A 17,343-nucleotide genomic window follows, 5' to 3' on the forward strand; every position below is an offset into this window, starting at 1 on the left:
AAGAGGAAGATCAATGGAAAAAAAGCAAGGGAGTGATTACCATAAAAATCAGCGTAGTGGTTACCTGTGTGTGTCATCTGGAGAATCTGGATAATGTGATGGGCTTCTTGAGTGTTGTCAGTTTTATATTTCTTGACCTGGGTGGTGGTTATGCAAGGGGTTCCTATGTAACTACTTGTTATACTGCAAAGTTATGTTTTATGCACTTTTCTCTATGTGCCTCTCTCCATCTCACTAAGTGGTACCACTTTCCACCTGGTTGCTCAGGTCAAAAATCTTGGAGTCACCTTGACTCTTCTGTCTTACACCTCATATCTAACCTGTCAAGACAACTTGTCAGTTTTACCTTCAAACTACATTCAGAATCTGACCCCTTCTCACCACCACCTGGCTTGAGGCACTTACCATCTCTCACCTGGACAACCTTTTTTTTTTTTTCTGGCTGCGTTGGGTCTTCATTGCTCTGTGCTGGCTTTCTCTAGTTGTGGCGAGCAGGGGCTACTCTTCGTTGCAGTGCGCAGGATTCTCATTGCAGTGGCTTCTCTTGTTGTAGAGCACAGGCTCTAGGCACACGGGCTTCGGTAGTTGCAGCATGCTGGCTCAGTAGTTGTGGCTCGTGGGCTCTAGCACGCAGGCTCAGTAGTTGTGGTGCGCGGGCTTAGTTGCTCCGCGGCATGTGGGATCTTCCCGGACCCGGGCTCGAACCCACGTCCCCTGCATTGGCAGGCAGATTCTTACCCACTGCACCACCAGCAAAGTCCCAACAGCAGTAGCCTTCTAACTGATCTCTGTGCTTCATCCCTTGACCCTCCTGCCCTGGTTTATTTTCAACATAGCAACCAGTTTCTTTTTTTTCTCCTTTGATCTGAAGGTGTTTCTTAATGAGATATAATCACATACAATGAAATGCACATACATGTACAGTCCAGTGAGTTTGGACAAATGTAGACACCTGTGTAACAAATACCCCGGTTAAGATATAAAACATTTCCATTATCCCCCATAAGTTCCAGAAGGATCCTTTTTAAAGCCAGTGTTAGATCATGTTAGTCCTCTGCTCAGAACCTCCCAGTGACCCTCCATGTCACTGAGAATAAAAACTCAAGTTCGTACAATGGCTCATAAGGCTGTACACAGTCTGCCCTCGCCCCCGCCATTACCTTTCTTATCTAATCTTAGAGTTCTTTCCTCTTCCTTCAGTCTACTCTGTACGGGCTCCCAAAACAGATAATTACATTTCTTCCTCACTGTTCCTAGGACACGTCAGGCACTTTCCTGCCTCAGGGCCTTTGCACTTGGTGTTCTGTCTGGAATGCTCTTCTCCCAGATATCTGCTTCATTTAGGTCTCTGCTCAAATGTCACCTTATCAGAAGAGGCCCTCCCTGACCACCCTATATAAAATAACATGCCCCCCCACCCTGCACTCTCATCCCCTTACCTTGCTTCATTGTTCTTCATAGCACTTAGCTCAATCTATTATATATTATGCATGTATAATTCTGTTAGTCTCTCTCATGTAAGTTCTAGAGTGCAGGGACTTGAATGCTTTTGCTTTGGCTGTATCTCCAGTGCTTAACTCAATGCCTGGCATATAGTGGGTGCTCAAAAACTATTTATTAAATGAATGTCCACAGCCTCCGGTCTAGTCCAGTCTGCCATCATATCGCTTGGACTAGTGCACGAGCCTCCTAACTGATCTCTCTGGCTTGTGTCCAGTCTCCACGATCCATTTCCCACACTGCAGAATTATCTTTTTAAAATTCAGATCTGATCATCTCACTTTCTTTCTTAAAACCCTTTGATGGCATCCCTTTGCCCTTCTGATAAAGTCCAGAGTCCTTAACATGACTTGCAATGTGGCTGACTTGGCCCTGACTACCATCTGTCTTTTGCCTCCAGCATCCTGGTCTGCTTTGAGTTCTTAGCTGAAGCCAGTCCCTCACTTCAGGTCCTTGGTGTATACTAACCCTCTGACTGTGATACTCTTCCTACCACCCCCCTTTCAGGTCTCAATTTGAGGGTCATCTCCTAGGGGAGCCTCCTCTGAGCTCTCAGACTAGGTTAGCGCCTTCAGAGTCCAGCTGCAACTCATCTCTGCTGGCATGCTTTCTTCCCCCCCCCCATATTTATTTATTTTTTGCCACGCCACAAGGCTTGCGGGATCTCAGTTCCCCAGCTAGGGACTGAACTCAGGCCACGACAGTGGAAGCCCGGAGTCTTAACCACTAGGCCACTAGGGAACTCCCTCCATGTTTAATTTTTTTTTAATTTGTAGGAATAACTATTTAGTTTTCACCTATGAAATGAAGTTGCACCATTTAATTAAACGTGATAAAAATATTTCTTTTAAAAACTTTAATCATAAACTTTGTAAACATGAAAAATACCTTGAGTACACCACTGATTTTTGCTAGTCATTGTCCTGTTTCTTTCCATGACACTTTTTAGAACACTGTCTTCCTTTGCGTTCCACCTCAGTGTAAGCTTCTCTTTCTCCATCTGCCTCTACAACTTCCTCTTTCCTGTTCTGCTGTTTTTTTGTCTCATCTCTTAAATGCTGTTTTCTGTGTGATGCTTTCTTTAGCCCTTTTCCCACTAGGCTTCTCATGTATCCCCACTGTACTTAATACATTCTGTTAAAGAATGTTATCACATTATATCAAGTGAGTTTGATTCTGAACTCTCCCAAAGTCTGGGATCGGCTTAATCCTGAGAGATCAACCCACTGCACTTTTGTTCTTGTACTCATCACACCTGCACTGTTTGATGTCCAGCTCCATGAGGTAAGGGGCTATGTCTATCTTGTTTGCTAATATCCTGTATGCCAGGCATGGTGCCTGACAGAGTTGCTCAAAGAATATCTTTAAATGGACTAATGAATATGAATATAGAAACTAACCCACAATTTATTCTTACATCTGTTTCCTGGGATCAGCCCAAATTCTAGTCAGATCAAGAAAAATTTACTAGTCATTTTCCCTAACTGGCCTCCCTGCCTTCCATCTCCCTGCCATCTATCCAATAGCCTGCAACCACAGTAACATTAAAAAAAAAAAAAAGTCTGATTGTGTTCCCTTCCCCAAGTCTCTATCTCGTCATTACCAACGGAATATAGTCAAAGCTCCTCGGCTTGGGTTCAAGGCTTTGGCCCTGATCTCCTTTTTCAAACCTCTGTGGGTTTATTTATTAAGTGCTTATTATATGCCAAGCACTGGCCTGGTCACTGAGGATTCACAAACTAGTTGGGAACACAGGTACATAGATTAACTTTAATAGGGCGTGATCAGCTCTATTACAGGGTCTGAGAGAACAGTTTCAGACAATGGATCATAAAATGTTAGATTTTTGCCCTCTTCAGGTTCACAAGTTCAGTGTAGAACTGCATGTCTACACATTTCAAGTGCTGAACAGCCACACGAAGCTAGTGTAGTGGCTGTCATACTGGACCACGGAGCATAGGCCATTTCAGTCATCCATGGCAGGGGGTTACCTAAAGGTGCTTTAAGGAGAGCAAGGAGCATCTCCCATACGCACAGGCTGTGGGGCTATAGCTACCAGTCTCCCGACCCAATTCTCCCACTCCCACTGCTGCCCTCAACCCCCAACAGACACACCTTGGCTGGGGTGTATTTTGTTTTGTTTTGTTTTTTGCGGTACGTGGGCCTCTCACTGCTGTGGCCTCTCCCGTTGCGGAGCACAGGCTCTGGACGCGCAGGCTCAGCGGCCATCGCTCACGGGCCTAGCCGCTCCGCGGCATGTGGGATCTTCCCCGACCGGGGCACAAACCCGCGTCCCCTGCATCGGCAGGCGGACTCTCAACCACTGCGCCACCAGGGAAGCCCGGCTGGGGTGTATTTTGAAGTAGTACGCGCTCCCAAGACGGATAATGTATGAAAGTACTTTTGTAAATTATTAAGTGATGCAAAAATGTGATATAATAAGTAGGTCCAGTTCTTGCTTTCATCACAGCTTTGGTCACTTCAAGCAAATTCTAGCTCTTTTCTCGAACTTCTCCCATACCCCAAATTTATGCTAAAGGGTTTTGAAAAGTATCTGTTACACACAGGCAGCATTTATACCAGGTAAAAATCCAGATTATACCTACCTTGGTGCTTTTACAAGCCATCCATCCAGCACCCTACTTCACCACCCGCCTTTTACTCTCACTTTCCCTAGAAAGGAAGGACACAAATTAAGATTTCCAAAACAAAAAAACATTTATTTTGAGATTTGAGAATAATGGGAAAATTAAGTAATGGGAATTGGACCCTCATCGGGGTCTTCTGGGAAATCGGAAGCACCATCCTCTTCTGGAGCTCTGTGCTTCTCCAGTTTAGCAATCAATTCTTTCGCTGGATTGAAGACGCCATTGGTCTGCTGGTCACAGACATAGCAGCGCGGGGTGGTGCGGAAATGCTGCAGGGCACAGCTCTCGCAGAAATAATGCCTGCACTTGGTGACAACTGGGTTTTGGAAGGTCTGGCGACAGATGAAACACTTGAATGGTATTTCCTCCTCATCACTTCCCACTTCATAGTTTTCATCCTCATAGACACCATAGCGACCCTCATCAAGCTCACGTTCGATCTGCCACCCATGCTTGTAATCTGAACGGTCATGAAGGAATTTGCAGCTGTCTCCGAAGCCGCAAAAGCCAGTCTCCTTGTAGTCCTTACAAATGTCGGGCTGGTAATCCCAGCGCACGGTGGCACGCAGATGCTCGGGAGCTCGGATGGGGCCCTTCCTCACCATCCCGGAGGAAGCATTGCCCATAGACGTATCCTTAGGCTTCATGTATTTCTGATAATTATTGATTCCCCGATAGATCTTGTCATCTTCCTTGCCCTTCAGCTCCTCCTGGATCTTCTGGCTGCGCTCAAAGATGGCTTGCGCGTCACGTTCCTTCTCTGTGTCTAGTTCGTAGACAGCAGTCGCCCCCATATCTTCTGGCCCCACGGGTTTCGCCGAGCGAGTGGACTTATACACCACGCCGAGGCTCTCGGGCTCGTTCTCCCCCTCCCCCTCTCCGCTACTCAGGTCGCCGTAAGCCGCATTCTGTTTACCACTGCCACGGGTTTTCTGTATCATCGGATTGTGGGTCGCCCGCTTCTTTTCCGGGCGGATCACAGTGTTGCCTTCGTCACTGCTGCTGCTGTCTCCGGACTCTCGTTTGCAGACCGGGCGCTTTCTGCGGCCTGCAGCCCCTTTTCGCACAGGCTTTTTGAAAAAAAAGGTGCACACCTGGTCTGTCGTCTTTCCTGGAGAAAGTTGCTCTGCCATTTTAAGAGTTTCGAGCTCCGAAACGGCTGTGGCCTGCTGGGTGGCGCGGAGCTGCTTCACGTCACTGCACGTCTTGCACTTGACCGCGAGTCGGTGCAAAATCCGCTGCGGAACGATGACTGTGGGAGCAAGAGTGTGCGAGAGCGCAGGCCCGCGCCACGCATGGGCCCTGCCGCGCTCCGTAGCTTCCTCCGCGTACATGACTCCGCCCCTCTCGTTCGCTGCCGCGGAAGTTACGGGAAAGGGATTGAAGCCGGGTCACCTTTAAGGAGCTTGGAAGGAAGTGTTTGGCCTTGGTAACGGTGTCGCGATGTGGTTCGAGATTCTCCCCGGGATCGCCGTCATGGCCGTGTGCTTATTCATCCCGGGAATGGCCACTGCACGCATCCACAGGTTCACTAACGGGGGCAAGGTAAGGCGGCTTCTCCGGCCCGGCGGCTGACTCCACCGGCTGGCGTTACGAAATGGGCGGTGGGATCGGGAACCCATTAGGACCCGGAGCCTCTCTCCGAGATGGGGAATACCGAGATCGGCCCTTTTTCTTTTTATTGCCTAAAAGCAGAGGCTTGTGGAACGAAGCCGACGGGAACCGTATTCTACTTTAGCAAGAAACAGCTGGCTGCTAGGTGAAGCGTGGGCAGGAGGGCGGAGTAGAGTTTTGGGGGCTGGAAAGACAGGAGATTGAAAGAGGTAGGTCCAAACTGCTAGGCAGAGGAGAGAGGCGTCGATTAGTCTTGGCCCCACTCCCTCTGACCTCTGGTCTCCTTTCTTGCTGGATTTTGGTTTTAATTTCTCGCATCCATATCTTGGTATCTTCATGTTTTTCACTTTTTTCTAGCCTTTGTTTTGTTTTTGGCTGCGCCGCGCGGCTTTCGGGATCTCAGTTCCCCGACCAGGGGTTGAACCCCGCTCGAGCAGTGAAAGTGCCCAGTCCGAACCACTGGACCTCCAGGAAATTCCCCTTAATTAGGTTTTTTTTACCTTGACATTTTTTTATCCTCCCACTTTCTCTTGCAAGCCTTTAGGAACTTAGGTCACGCTCCTGTTTTTCACATTAGGATTTGTGATTTTCCTCTCTAATTAGTCCTTCACATTATCTCAGAGTATAAATGTACTTACTTTCTGGTTTTGTGATTGTCTTTCACTTGTGATCTACCACTGTCGTTTCTTCTCACTAGGGTCCCCAAAGGGAACAAGTAGTCATGACTTTAAAAAAAAAAAAAGAAAGGAGGAAAGAAAAAAAATGATGCTGGTTAAAATAGAAAGTGTAAGAACTCATGGTTACCATCTTAGCTCTAAAGTTTAGTGGTCCGATTTTATTTAGGATTCTGGTCTTATATTGTTAATTTGGTTTTTATATCAGTGATTCCATTTTTCTGGAATGTCACTTATAAATATCCCTCTATTGGGTCACTCATCTTTGTAAACTACAATAACAATTTCTTTTAATTGTAGGAAAAAAGGGTTGCCCATTATTCATATCAGTGGAATTTGATGGAAAGAGATAGGCGCATCTCTGGAGTTAATCGTTACTATGTGTCAAAGGTAAGATGGCTCTGACGCTAGCCCATCTGTCAGGGTTGAGGTGCATTCTGGTTAATGTTTTGCCAAAGGTCTTACAGCAGACTGGGAAAATGCAAACTAAAATAGCACTGTCTTTTACATATTTAATGATCCTTTGCATTTCTTATTATGTGGATCATCTGCCTATACCCTTTCTTGTTCTGTTGTCTTTTTCTTTTTGATTTATAGGGCTTCTTATATATATATTACAGATATCAATCTTTTGTCTCTTTTATATGTGGCAAATATTTTTCTCAGTCTGCTGTCTTTTTTACTTTATGGTGGCTTTCATCAGATAGGTTTTTTTTTTAATGTCTTTATTGGAGTATAATTGCTTTACAATGGTGTGTTAGTTTCTGCTTTATAACAAAGTGAATCAGTTATACATATGTTCCCATGTCTCTTCCCTCTTGCATCTCCCTCCCTCCCACCCTCCCTATCCCACCCCTCTAGGTGGTCACAAAGCACCGAGCTGATCAGATAGTTTTTAATCTTGATGTTCAGTTTATCATATTTTTATCGTTCTGGATTTTGGGTTTTATATCTTGTTTACAAATGACTTTTGTACCCAAGATTCTAAAAATATATTTCTACAGTTTCTCCAAATACCATTAAAGTCTTTTTTACATTTAGTGCTCTGACCTGTCTACAGGTCATTTTGGGGTATAATGTGAAGCAAGGATTTAACTTTAGTTTTCTCCAAGAAACAGCCAGTTGTCACAGTTATCTACATATGGAAAAGTCCATTTTTTATTTGAAATACCACTCTAGTAAACTAAATTTCCATATACACATGGGTCTGTTTCATGAATGTACTCTTCTATACTCCATTGGTTTGCCAGTTCCTGCACCAGTACATTAAAGAATTACTATAATGTTTTATTTGATTGAATCATATGAAACTGCTGTTTTTGTGGGTCAAAAATGGCCAAGCAGGGCTTCCCTGGTGGTGCAGTGGTTGGGAGTCCGCCTGCCGATGCAGGGGTCGCGGGTTCGTGCCCCGGTCCAGGAGAATCCCACGTGCCGCGGAGCAGCTGGGCCCGTGAGCCGTGGCCGCTGGGCCTGCGCGTCCAGAGCCTGTGCTCTGCAATGGGAGGGGCCACAGCGGTGAGAGGCCCGCGTACCGCAAACAAACAAACAAACAAAAAATGGCCAAGCAGTAGCATTTTCATATGGTTCAACTTAATAGTATGTTCTTATATATTGTAGGAGTTCATCCTCATTATTCTTGTAAAAATTTTACTATTTTATACTTTCTCCTTGCTGATTCACCCTTCACAGCAAATCTAGGTAAATATTAATTCCATTTTATAGATGAGAAAACAGAAGGTCAGAGTGATTAAATTATAGTATAAGGACTCAACCTATGTGATCTGCCTCTCAGTATAGTGCTATTTGAGAATCTAATCTGATGAACATGATGATAGATATCTACTCATCTAGAGTGGTATTTCTCAAAGTATGGTTCAAGAATAACCAAAAAAAGGGGGAGTGGGGGAGGAATTCCTTGGCTGTCCAGTGGTTAGGACTCTGAGCTTCCACTGCAAGGGGCAGGGACACGGGGCACGGGTTCGATCCCTGGTTAGGGAACTCAGATCCTGCAAGCCGCACAGCCAAAAAAAAAGAAAAAAAAAAGTATGCCATCAGGATCACCTGGCATGTGAGATAAAATACAGATTCCTAGGACCCTGACTGGACCAAATGAATTAGGATTTTTATAAGGTGGCTCCTAGGACTATGCAATTTTAATTTCTCTCAAGGTGATTCTTCCTTCAATTGAAACGGAATACGTGGAATGTGTTATTTTAACACCTGGAAGAAATGTCATCACTGATTACTCTTTTACTTTGTTGTTTCTGAAGTATTTGGTTGTGAACTGAGTAAGATAGAGTGGTCTTCTGAATAGTGTCATGCTTACAGGGCAAGAGTTCTGGAGTTGGGGGTCCCTGAGCTTGAATTCTGGCTCTACTGCTTCCTTACTGACTTAAACAACGGACTTTAAATCTCTCTGAGCCTCCATTTTTTTCACCTGTAAAAAAGTAGAATGGGGCTAATAATATCTTTCCTGATGTTGGCTGTTATTTTATAAAATGGATTTACCTTACTGTCCTCTGACGCTGAGGGTGCTTTGTAGAAGGATCCAGGAGGTAAATAGTTGCTTTACTTTAGTCTTGATTGCAAGTGGAAGGGGGGGTTGTCTTTTCATATAAAGTGGTATGTTTGCTACTGTCCGAAAATGAAAATTAGGAGTCAGTATAGGTTATAGGAATCATTGTAGGTTATAGTACATGTACATCTTTGACAGGAACAGAATTCTCACATCATCCTTTTTAAACTGTTTTTCAGGGTTTGGAGAACATTGATTAAGGAAGCATTTTCCTGATTGATGAAAAATAACTCAGTTATGCTTGTCTACCCCTGCTAGAAGGTTATGCAGTATATTGTGTAGCATGCAGTGTATTTTGTAGTGTGTAATAAAAATAAAACAAAAAAGTAAAATCAGAGGTTTTCTTTACTTTTTTGAATGGTACTACACAAGATCAAGCAGTCTACCCAATGTAGCTTTATCACTTTAAAAAAACTAAAGGCAACTGAGGCTTGTAAAATTAGAGACATAATGTACACCAAGTGCCGATCACTGTGCCTGGTGCCTAATGTGTCACAAATGGTAGTTCCTGCTATTGTAATATTACTGAAAACCATTGTTTCTTCAGAGATTGCTAGGAGAATACAGAAAAAGTAGTACTTTGTTTTCTTTCTAGTTCCTTTTCTGGGTGAATCCTATGTGCTTAAAATTCCAGACCGCACCTTCAACTTTCATGCACTCTGTATCCAGCACATAGTATTCACTTAAGTGTTGATTTTTATTTTGGATTGCTGTGTAGAGCAGAAACAACAGTGATTATGTTTATTAAAATGAGTGTACCGACCATTTGAAGTAAAGAATTGCATGTTCAGATAATATGAAGATCTGAAAGGGTGTAACTACTGTGAAGATGGTGATACTCCATGTGTACAGATCAACACCTCAGGTGACCACAGGACCTCTGGGTGAGAAAACTAAGTTATTTGTCATCCCCATCTTTTATTTAGTTTAACATTTGATCTGCTGGTGACCTTAAACACACCTGCACTGTATAGTTTCCATTGACCTCATCTTACAGGACAGGGCTTACAGAGGAAGGAGGTGGCAGTCCCACTTAGAGGAATACTGTATATTGTGCCACCCTGTGATGATGAAACTGTTTAAGGAAAGCTGTGGTCATGGTTACAAATTTAATACAACCTCTAGTCTTTATTTCGTGCTACACAGGGCTCATTTTGCTGACTGTTATAAGAACTATCTCTGGAAAGGAAGAGAGAGGGCAGGTAGTACAGATAGGAATACAGGAGACTTACTGACAACATTACTAGATTTGTCACTAAATCTATTGATTTTTAGGTCTGTTCTCTGTCCACTGTACCTCTAGGCAGGGCTCATCCACTAGAGGATTCATCCTTAGATGAATGTCAGGGCTGTATAGCGAGGGGCTACAAAGTGACAGAAAATCAGTTGGTCAGGTTTAGCATTAGCGTCCGAATTCTTCACTCCCTTTTTTGTGGCACTTGCTATGAAATTTAGCCTTATTTTTATACTCCACTGCCAGGGAGTAAACCAGATTAAAATGCACACTTTGAAGCTAGAAGACTATAGTGGTGCGTTGTAGCCTGCATTTCGCTTGATTTTTTGAAAGTGCAGTTAGCCAGAAGGGTTTTCTTACAGCAGCTATGACAGATGTGGTCTGGCTACTGACCTCGGGTCCATTGGTCACCTGCTTTTAAGGCCAGTTGAAAGGATGCTTGGTAAACGATGCCATTCATTTGGTTTTATTTTTTATTTATGTTTATTAAAGTATAGTTGATGTACAGTATTATATAAGTTTCAGGTACACAACAAAGTCACAATTTTTAAAGGTTACACTCCATTTATAGTTATTATAAGATATTGGCTATATTCCCTGTCCTGTACAATATATCCTTGTAGCTAATTTTATACATATGGCTTTATTCTTTAACTTTTAAAACAGATACTGTATTCACATAGCTCAAAAATCCAACAATATAAGGTATTCAGTGAAAAGACTTGTTCCAGTCCCCTGCCCAGCACCTGCCCCACTGTCACACTACCCCAAAGGGTCTCTATGCATGTAGAAATACAAACACGTGTTCTTCTGTCTTCTGTGATGGTAACATTTGATACACAGTCTACCTTTATGTCCCTTGTTTGGAAGAATGGTTCTTGTTTGAAATTATATCTGTCAGGCTGCCATCATTATTTCTAGGGTGAAATGAAATAGTAGGAAAGAATTTGAAAAAGTTTAGAGGAAGCCATACACATTCAGAAGGGAGTTGGAAGAGGATGGCCCTGCCCTTTGGGAAACACTTTTAAGTGAAATATTTATGAAAAAAAAAGACAACACTCTAGAATCAGCAATTCCAACTTATAAGGACCCTTAGACATCTAGTCCAAATTCTGATTCCTCAGATGAGGAAACAAAGGTTCAGCCATGGGAAGCCATCACCTGGCTAGCTAGTAGCAGACCAGGTACTAGAATCTTGGTGTCTAGACTCCCAACCTAGTGTACTTTTAACTGTTCTTTGTGGCTCACTTCAATAAACACTGCTGAGTGAATGCCACATGCCAGGTACTGTGCCCCAGATTTGAATAAGACAGCCTCGCCCTTCTGGAGCTCAGTCCGGAGGACTGCAAGGCAGTTACAGGATGGGGTGGTGAGTGCTATGACAGGGGTCTGCAGAAGGTGCTGTGGGAGCACACAGCTGGGATCTGACCCAACCTTCAGATGGAGGGAAGGGAGAGGGCTTCAGGTAAGTTCCAGGTGATGCCCACACCAAGCGAAGTCTTGAAGGTCGGGGAGCATTTACGAGATAAGCAACTGAGGCGAGAAAGCAGCGCGAGTGTGAGGACACAAACTAGCGTGGCTGTGTGGGAAAGAGCCGCAAGTATTGTGCAGAACTAGAGCAAAGAGTGAGGCAGGAAGGAGAGGGAAGAGGGAGCAGAGAGGCTGGCAGGGCCCAGAACACCAAGGGCCTGGCCCGTCTCCCTTGGGTGTCAGACTTTGTCCAGGGCAGCTGGAAGCCTCTGGGGGCGGCAAGCAGGAGAGTGAGGTGGGGACGTGCATCCATCTGCCGGGCTGCTCTGCAGAGCACGGACTTAAAGACGTGCTTCACTTTTGCCAAGTTTGGAGACGTTTTCACCGTCACGTGGGGAGTCGGGTGAGGTGCTACTGACATCTAGTGGGTAGAGCCTACAGTGCAGGGGCCAGCCCCTCCCAGGACAGTTTTAGGGAGCCCACGACATCAACACTGCTGAGATCGAGAAATTCTGAAAGCAGCAGGGTCTCCATCAAGCAACACGCCAGGAAGTGTTATTTTTTTTTGGCACGGCTTGCGGGATCTTAGTTCCCCGACCAGGGATCAAACCCGTGCCCCGTGCAGTGGAAGCTCGGAGTCTTAACCACTGGACCGCCAGGGAAGTCCCGAAATGTTGCTGTTTTGTTTTTGTTTTTTTTTTTAAATTCCTACTTATTCAGGTCAGGAGTCTATGGGAGTAATTCCCCTTTTCCTCTCGTTCCTCGTTCTTTGTTCATTAGAGTTCAGATCCCAGATTCTCTCTCGGCTCATTTGTAAACCTGAACTTTATCCCATCCCTGGAGGCATTTGTTTTCCCATGGATGTATCCCAACTCACTGCGAGTGACGTGCTTCAAGTCGAGAAGACAACAAACCGTTTCTTTTCTGAAGGGCTGTGGAGACTCGGAACTTTGGGGGAATCAGCACATCAGGAGGCTCGCCGCCTTTAGCTGTGTGACCTCACGCAAGTCACTTCACTGCTCTGAGGCTCAGGTCTCCTCCTATCTTCCAAGGGAAAATAATACGCGCTCTGCACACGTCCCTGGGTATCTGAGATAGTCAGGACATCATGTATGTGGAGTAGTTTGTAACTGGGCAGCCCTGTGCCTGTGGAGGGGATCACTGCTGGCGCTGCAAGCACCCCTGGAACAGCTGTCCAGTCCACTCCCAGGTCGCCCAAAGGCACTTACCTGAACGTGGTAGGAGGATCCTCAGGCCCTCTGCGGAACTAAGTGTAGGTGGCGGCAGCAGTCTTGGGTCCTCTCTTAGAATGAGTGATCACACCTAGGGATTCGCAGAACACCGCAAAAAAGACAACAGACCACACTAACCTCTATAAGGACACGCATTGCTCTAAAGGTGTGTTCTGAGAGCAGAGAGGAAAATGCAGTTTCTTGCCACCGTGAGGACCGAGTGCCCGGTTACCCCTCTCGGCAGACGCGGCCTGCTCTGTTCTAGGAGAAGGTGGTGACCGGATGGGACTGAAGCTGGCCGTCCTCAACAGGGAGCCTTTGGATGGGAGGAGGGTAGAGAGTTAAACACCACTTGGTTTTCAAGATTTCATATCACCCTGATACTTTTGTGACCTGAGAACTCAAATGATTCTACTACACTTTTGTGACACATGAGACACACAGAACGGTTATCGAGGTTTTTCTTTCCCAAGTATGTCGATGCAGATTTTACGTATCTAAAGACACTGGCGCTCAGCTTCTTGGTTTGGGTCCCCGTGTGCTTGTGTAATGCTGCCTTCCTCCACCCCACCTCATCCACACACCCCTGACCCAATATTTCATCTCTGAGGTTTGCATACTCGGGAATATTCTTTTGGGATGTGCTCTTCCTTTGCTTCCCACATGAAGCTGGAGTAGAGCCTGAGCTAGACCCTGAGGGGTTCAGAATGTTCTTATGACCTTCACATATGGGGCACTGTTGATAAAAGATGAGGAAATTTCTGTAAGGAATAAATCCAATGCTATGTTTGCATAATCTTTAATTGTTAAAGGTTTCTTTGGCCTATTTGTGTACCCTCTGTGTCTGATGCTGTTGGGCATAATATACCTCTCCCACCCGCAAAGTCTCTTTAGCAGTGCGGAGCCAAGTCACTGCTTTTGGGATTTCCACAAATCTTGATTGACGACTAAAGACCTAAGTGTTCTTTTCAGGGCATCACTGAGAAAATGGCCTAGCAGATCTTACTTGTGTAAACCCATGTAACTGGTGCTTTACTAGTTTGAACACATTTTGTTTCATCTGTTGTTCTGTTTCTTGGCAGGCGTCTTCCTAAGTTCCAGAAAACATGGAGAAACCAATTATGATATATGGGCTAGAGCGTAGTCAGGTAATAAAATTGACAAACAAGTATGCAATTTCAGTTATGACCCTAAAGGACTGTAATACCAAAGGCAATAGGAAAAAAGGGAAGACAATGGAAACACTGAGCATCGCTGCCCCCAAGAAAACAAGAATCTTTCCCGTGTGTTTAGGAGTTTCTTTGGTATACCTGCCTGTCCCCGTGCGTGCCACCTACTGCACAGCTGGAGAGGGTCTCTTTCACTTAGCAGACAGATTTTTTTCTTTCTAGGTTTAATACCCTTTGTTTCTAGAGGCCAGAAAACAGCACAGGCCCCCAGAAGCCCACTCTGGTCTCTCATCTCTAAGAGCCTGGTCTTTGGGGCAAGGTGGGTCAGGTCTCTAGGGCAACTCTGGAGTTTTCATCCGGTGTCTGTTGGGGGCAGCCCAGTGTGGTTATGACCGTGGAACAGAACATCAAGGCATCACCATCGAAAGTCCAGCCATCCGGGAACAGCTCTGCCACAGTACTTGTGTTCTGAGCATGGCACTGTTCAGTGAGGCACTCGCCCTATGGCAGACCTGCATATGCTCAAGCTGGAACGTTCTGAGTGGTCTTCATGACATCATGACTGTCAGGGATCCACCCAACCTGGGACTGACTGGCACAGTACAGTACTCAGGCTGTGTGGCCTTTATGGATGGAGAATGGGCCTCAGTTTAGGAAAGGCCCTGGGCTCCTACCACCTCCTCTCCCTTCCCGGGACAGTCTGGTGGCCTTTTAGACTGGAAGTGAGGTCACTCTGCCACACACTTAGAACCTGCCCCAACCCGAGATACCTTGCTACATTTGACTCACTGGTTCTCTTTTCACGTGAGCACACCTTATCTTCCCAACTACATTGTAGGTGCATTGAGGGTGGGAACCTTGTCTCACTCAGCTTCACTTCACCTGTCCACTTTGCCTGCCACCTGTCCACTTTGCAGTACTTAGAAGATATGTGCTGGCTGACTGGGCTCACCTGACAGGAGAACGTCAGCATTTAGCCCGAGCTTCATCGCTGAGAACTGACAGCCCTGCTGGACATAGGCAGGGAGGAGGAAAGGCGGGGTGGGAGAGTAAGAAGATAAATAAGGGAAGGGGGTGACGGGGTGAGCATGAGGGTACAAGAGGAGGCGAGAGCAGGAACTGGGAGGGAACTGACATGACTGAAGGGCTACAGGTGGGAAAGAATAGAATCCAAGGCCCAAGGTGTGGCCTCCTTCCTCGTGCGCTGACGTCAATCGCCCCTGCCAGCACCCCCCAACTGCCCTCAATTCAGGAAGGAGCTGACAGCGACGGAAGCAACTCCTCGCTCTAGTGAGCACCGCATCCTGGGTACAAATTCGCCCCACTTCCCATATGCGGGGGGGCAAGTGAGGCCCCTGCCCTCTCCCTCCCCTGGCAGAAGGAAGGAAGCCCGGGAGGCGGGCTCACACGTCTGACCCCGTCTGACCCCGTGTGACCCCGTGTGTCGATGGTCTCCCTGAAGCGGACCGGGCATGCTCCGCGCACTCACCGGGCTGCCGTGAGGGTCTGGAAGGGCTTCGTGGCGGGTCTGGGTCTGCGGGGCACATCTTTGCACGCAGCCTCCACCTTCTTGCAGGGGCCAGGCTGGACCAGGCGCCGTGTGTGTTGGAGAGCGGCTGCCAAGGCTTATTTCCTGCTCCCGTCCTCGGGCCCCACCTGCGCCGCTCCGGGCTCTGTGCCACTTCTCCACACTCAGCTGTGCCGGGAAGGAGGCACCGGAGGAGGGCATGCTTTGGAAGAACCTGTCCTCAGTGCTGCCTGAGAGTTCAAAAGCCCTCTCAACCTGGACAGCCTGGAGGCCAGAATTTGTCGCTTCAGTGAGCGGCCTGGCTGGGGGTAGGAGGTCAAGTTCTGGCCCACCCACTTGCAGCTCCTGCTTCAAAGAGGAGCCTTTCTAATCGTCTGGGAAATCTCTCCTGGCTCCCCCACGCAAACACTTTGTCTTCTAGGAGTTTCTCATCGCTGGCCTGCAAGTCTCTCTCCTCCGGGCAATTAAGAATCCCACTGCCCGCCCTTCCAGGCCAGGTCCTCACCCTGGGCCTCGCACCAATGGCCCCAGGGCTTCTTAGGAGAGGTCTTGCTGCCCCTGCCCACAAAAGCTTGGCATGCAGGAGGCTGGAGCTCTGCTCTTTTGGAATGCATCTACGTAGGGCCTAGTGTTTCCAGTTTCCCCTCTTTCCCCCAGGGAACCCAGGAGGAGGGCAGGGTGTGGACCAGGGCCTGTTATGGCACTAGAAGGTTCATGGCAGTTGGTCTGATGGACCTTGTGGGAGTCAGATCAGCAAACAGAACTGACGCCAGTCCTTATCATCAGTCATTTTCGTAGATCAGGAGCCTGTGGGCTCACCAAGGGCAGTGTCCACACGAGTCCTCCTCCTGCTTTGGCTGCTGGGCATCAAGCCTAAACAGTGAGAGCTCAAGACACACCCGCCCCTGTTATCCTAGGCACGTTCTCCTAGCTTTGGGGAAGTGACTGGCTCTTTCTGACTGTTGTACTTTTTTTTTTTTTTTTTTGCGGTACGCGGGCCTCTCACTGTTGTGGCCTCTCCCGTTGCGGAGCACAGGCTCCGGACGCGCAGGCTCAGCGGCCATGGCTCACGGGCCCAGCCGCTCCGCGGCACGTGGGATCTTCCCGGACCGGGGCACGAACCCGTGTCCCCTGCATTGGCAGGCGGACTCTCAACCACTGCGCCACCAGGGAAGCCCCTGCTGTACTTTTTGATTCTCCCCGTTATGGTTTGTCTCTTCATCGTCATGATTGTGGTACCTAATGGTTATTGGGCACTGTGGACAAAGAAAGTCGCCTGCCATTCTAGTAAGCAAACAATGTTGCCCGCCATCAGGCCAGGGGCCACTGCAGCTGCACCCCCAGCCCAACATGGTGCACCCTGAGGGGAATTCAGAAAGGAGAAAAATGGGATACTGGCTATAGATAGTTAAGGTGCATATCTAAGGAATGATTTCAATGAGCCCAGACTCTGGCATCTTCACATACAGAGAAAAGCACTAAAGTCATGAACTTGAGATGTTTTTTGTGATTAGCAATAATCGTTTGATGTTTGACAACATTTTTTTTTTCAGCAAAAACTCCTATGTATCGTGGCTCCTCCCTTACCTCTTCGGAATGGTTCCTCAGAGCTCTCTGAGAGGCTGTCTCATGGGCTGTAGTCCTCAGTAAGGTCCCTGAATAAAACAGAACTTAAAACTTTTAGGTTGTGCTTTTCTTT

The 17,343-nt window shown here is 46.8% G+C and overlaps 2 protein-coding genes across 3 annotated transcripts; one reads left to right on the plus strand and one right to left on the minus strand.

Moving 5' to 3' along the window:
- Positions 1–4,193: 4,193 nt before the first annotated feature.
- RNF113A (ring finger protein 113A) lies at positions 4,194–5,436 on the minus strand. Its single transcript, XM_004275823.2, has one exon. It carries the CDS (start codon positions 5,279–5,281, stop codon positions 4,250–4,252), a length of 1,032 nt encoding a protein of 343 aa, XP_004275871.1. The 5' UTR covers positions 5,282–5,436; the 3' UTR covers positions 4,194–4,249.
- Positions 5,437–5,492: 56 nt separating this feature from the next.
- Positions 5,493–17,325, plus strand: NDUFA1 (NADH:ubiquinone oxidoreductase subunit A1). 2 transcript variants are annotated; one of them, XM_033439166.2, is made up of 3 exons: positions 5,493–5,693; positions 6,737–6,826; positions 17,198–17,325. In XM_033439166.2, the coding sequence occupies exons 1-3, from the start codon at positions 5,592–5,594 to the stop codon at positions 17,282–17,284; spliced, it is 279 nt and encodes a 92-aa protein (XP_033295057.1). In that variant the 5' UTR covers positions 5,493–5,591; the 3' UTR covers positions 17,285–17,325. The 2 variants fall into 2 exon arrangements, with proteins under 2 accessions (XP_033295057.1, XP_033295058.1); XM_033439167.2 differs by lacking the exon at positions 17,198–17,325 and adding an exon at positions 9,191–9,346 and having other exon boundaries at positions 5,499–5,693.
- The last annotated feature ends 18 nt before the right edge of the window (positions 17,326–17,343 follow it).

Source organism: Orcinus orca, chromosome X (genome assembly GCF_937001465.1).
Source record: "Orcinus orca chromosome X, mOrcOrc1.1, whole genome shotgun sequence".
NCBI classification, from domain to species: Eukaryota; Metazoa; Chordata; class Mammalia; order Artiodactyla; family Delphinidae; genus Orcinus; species Orcinus orca.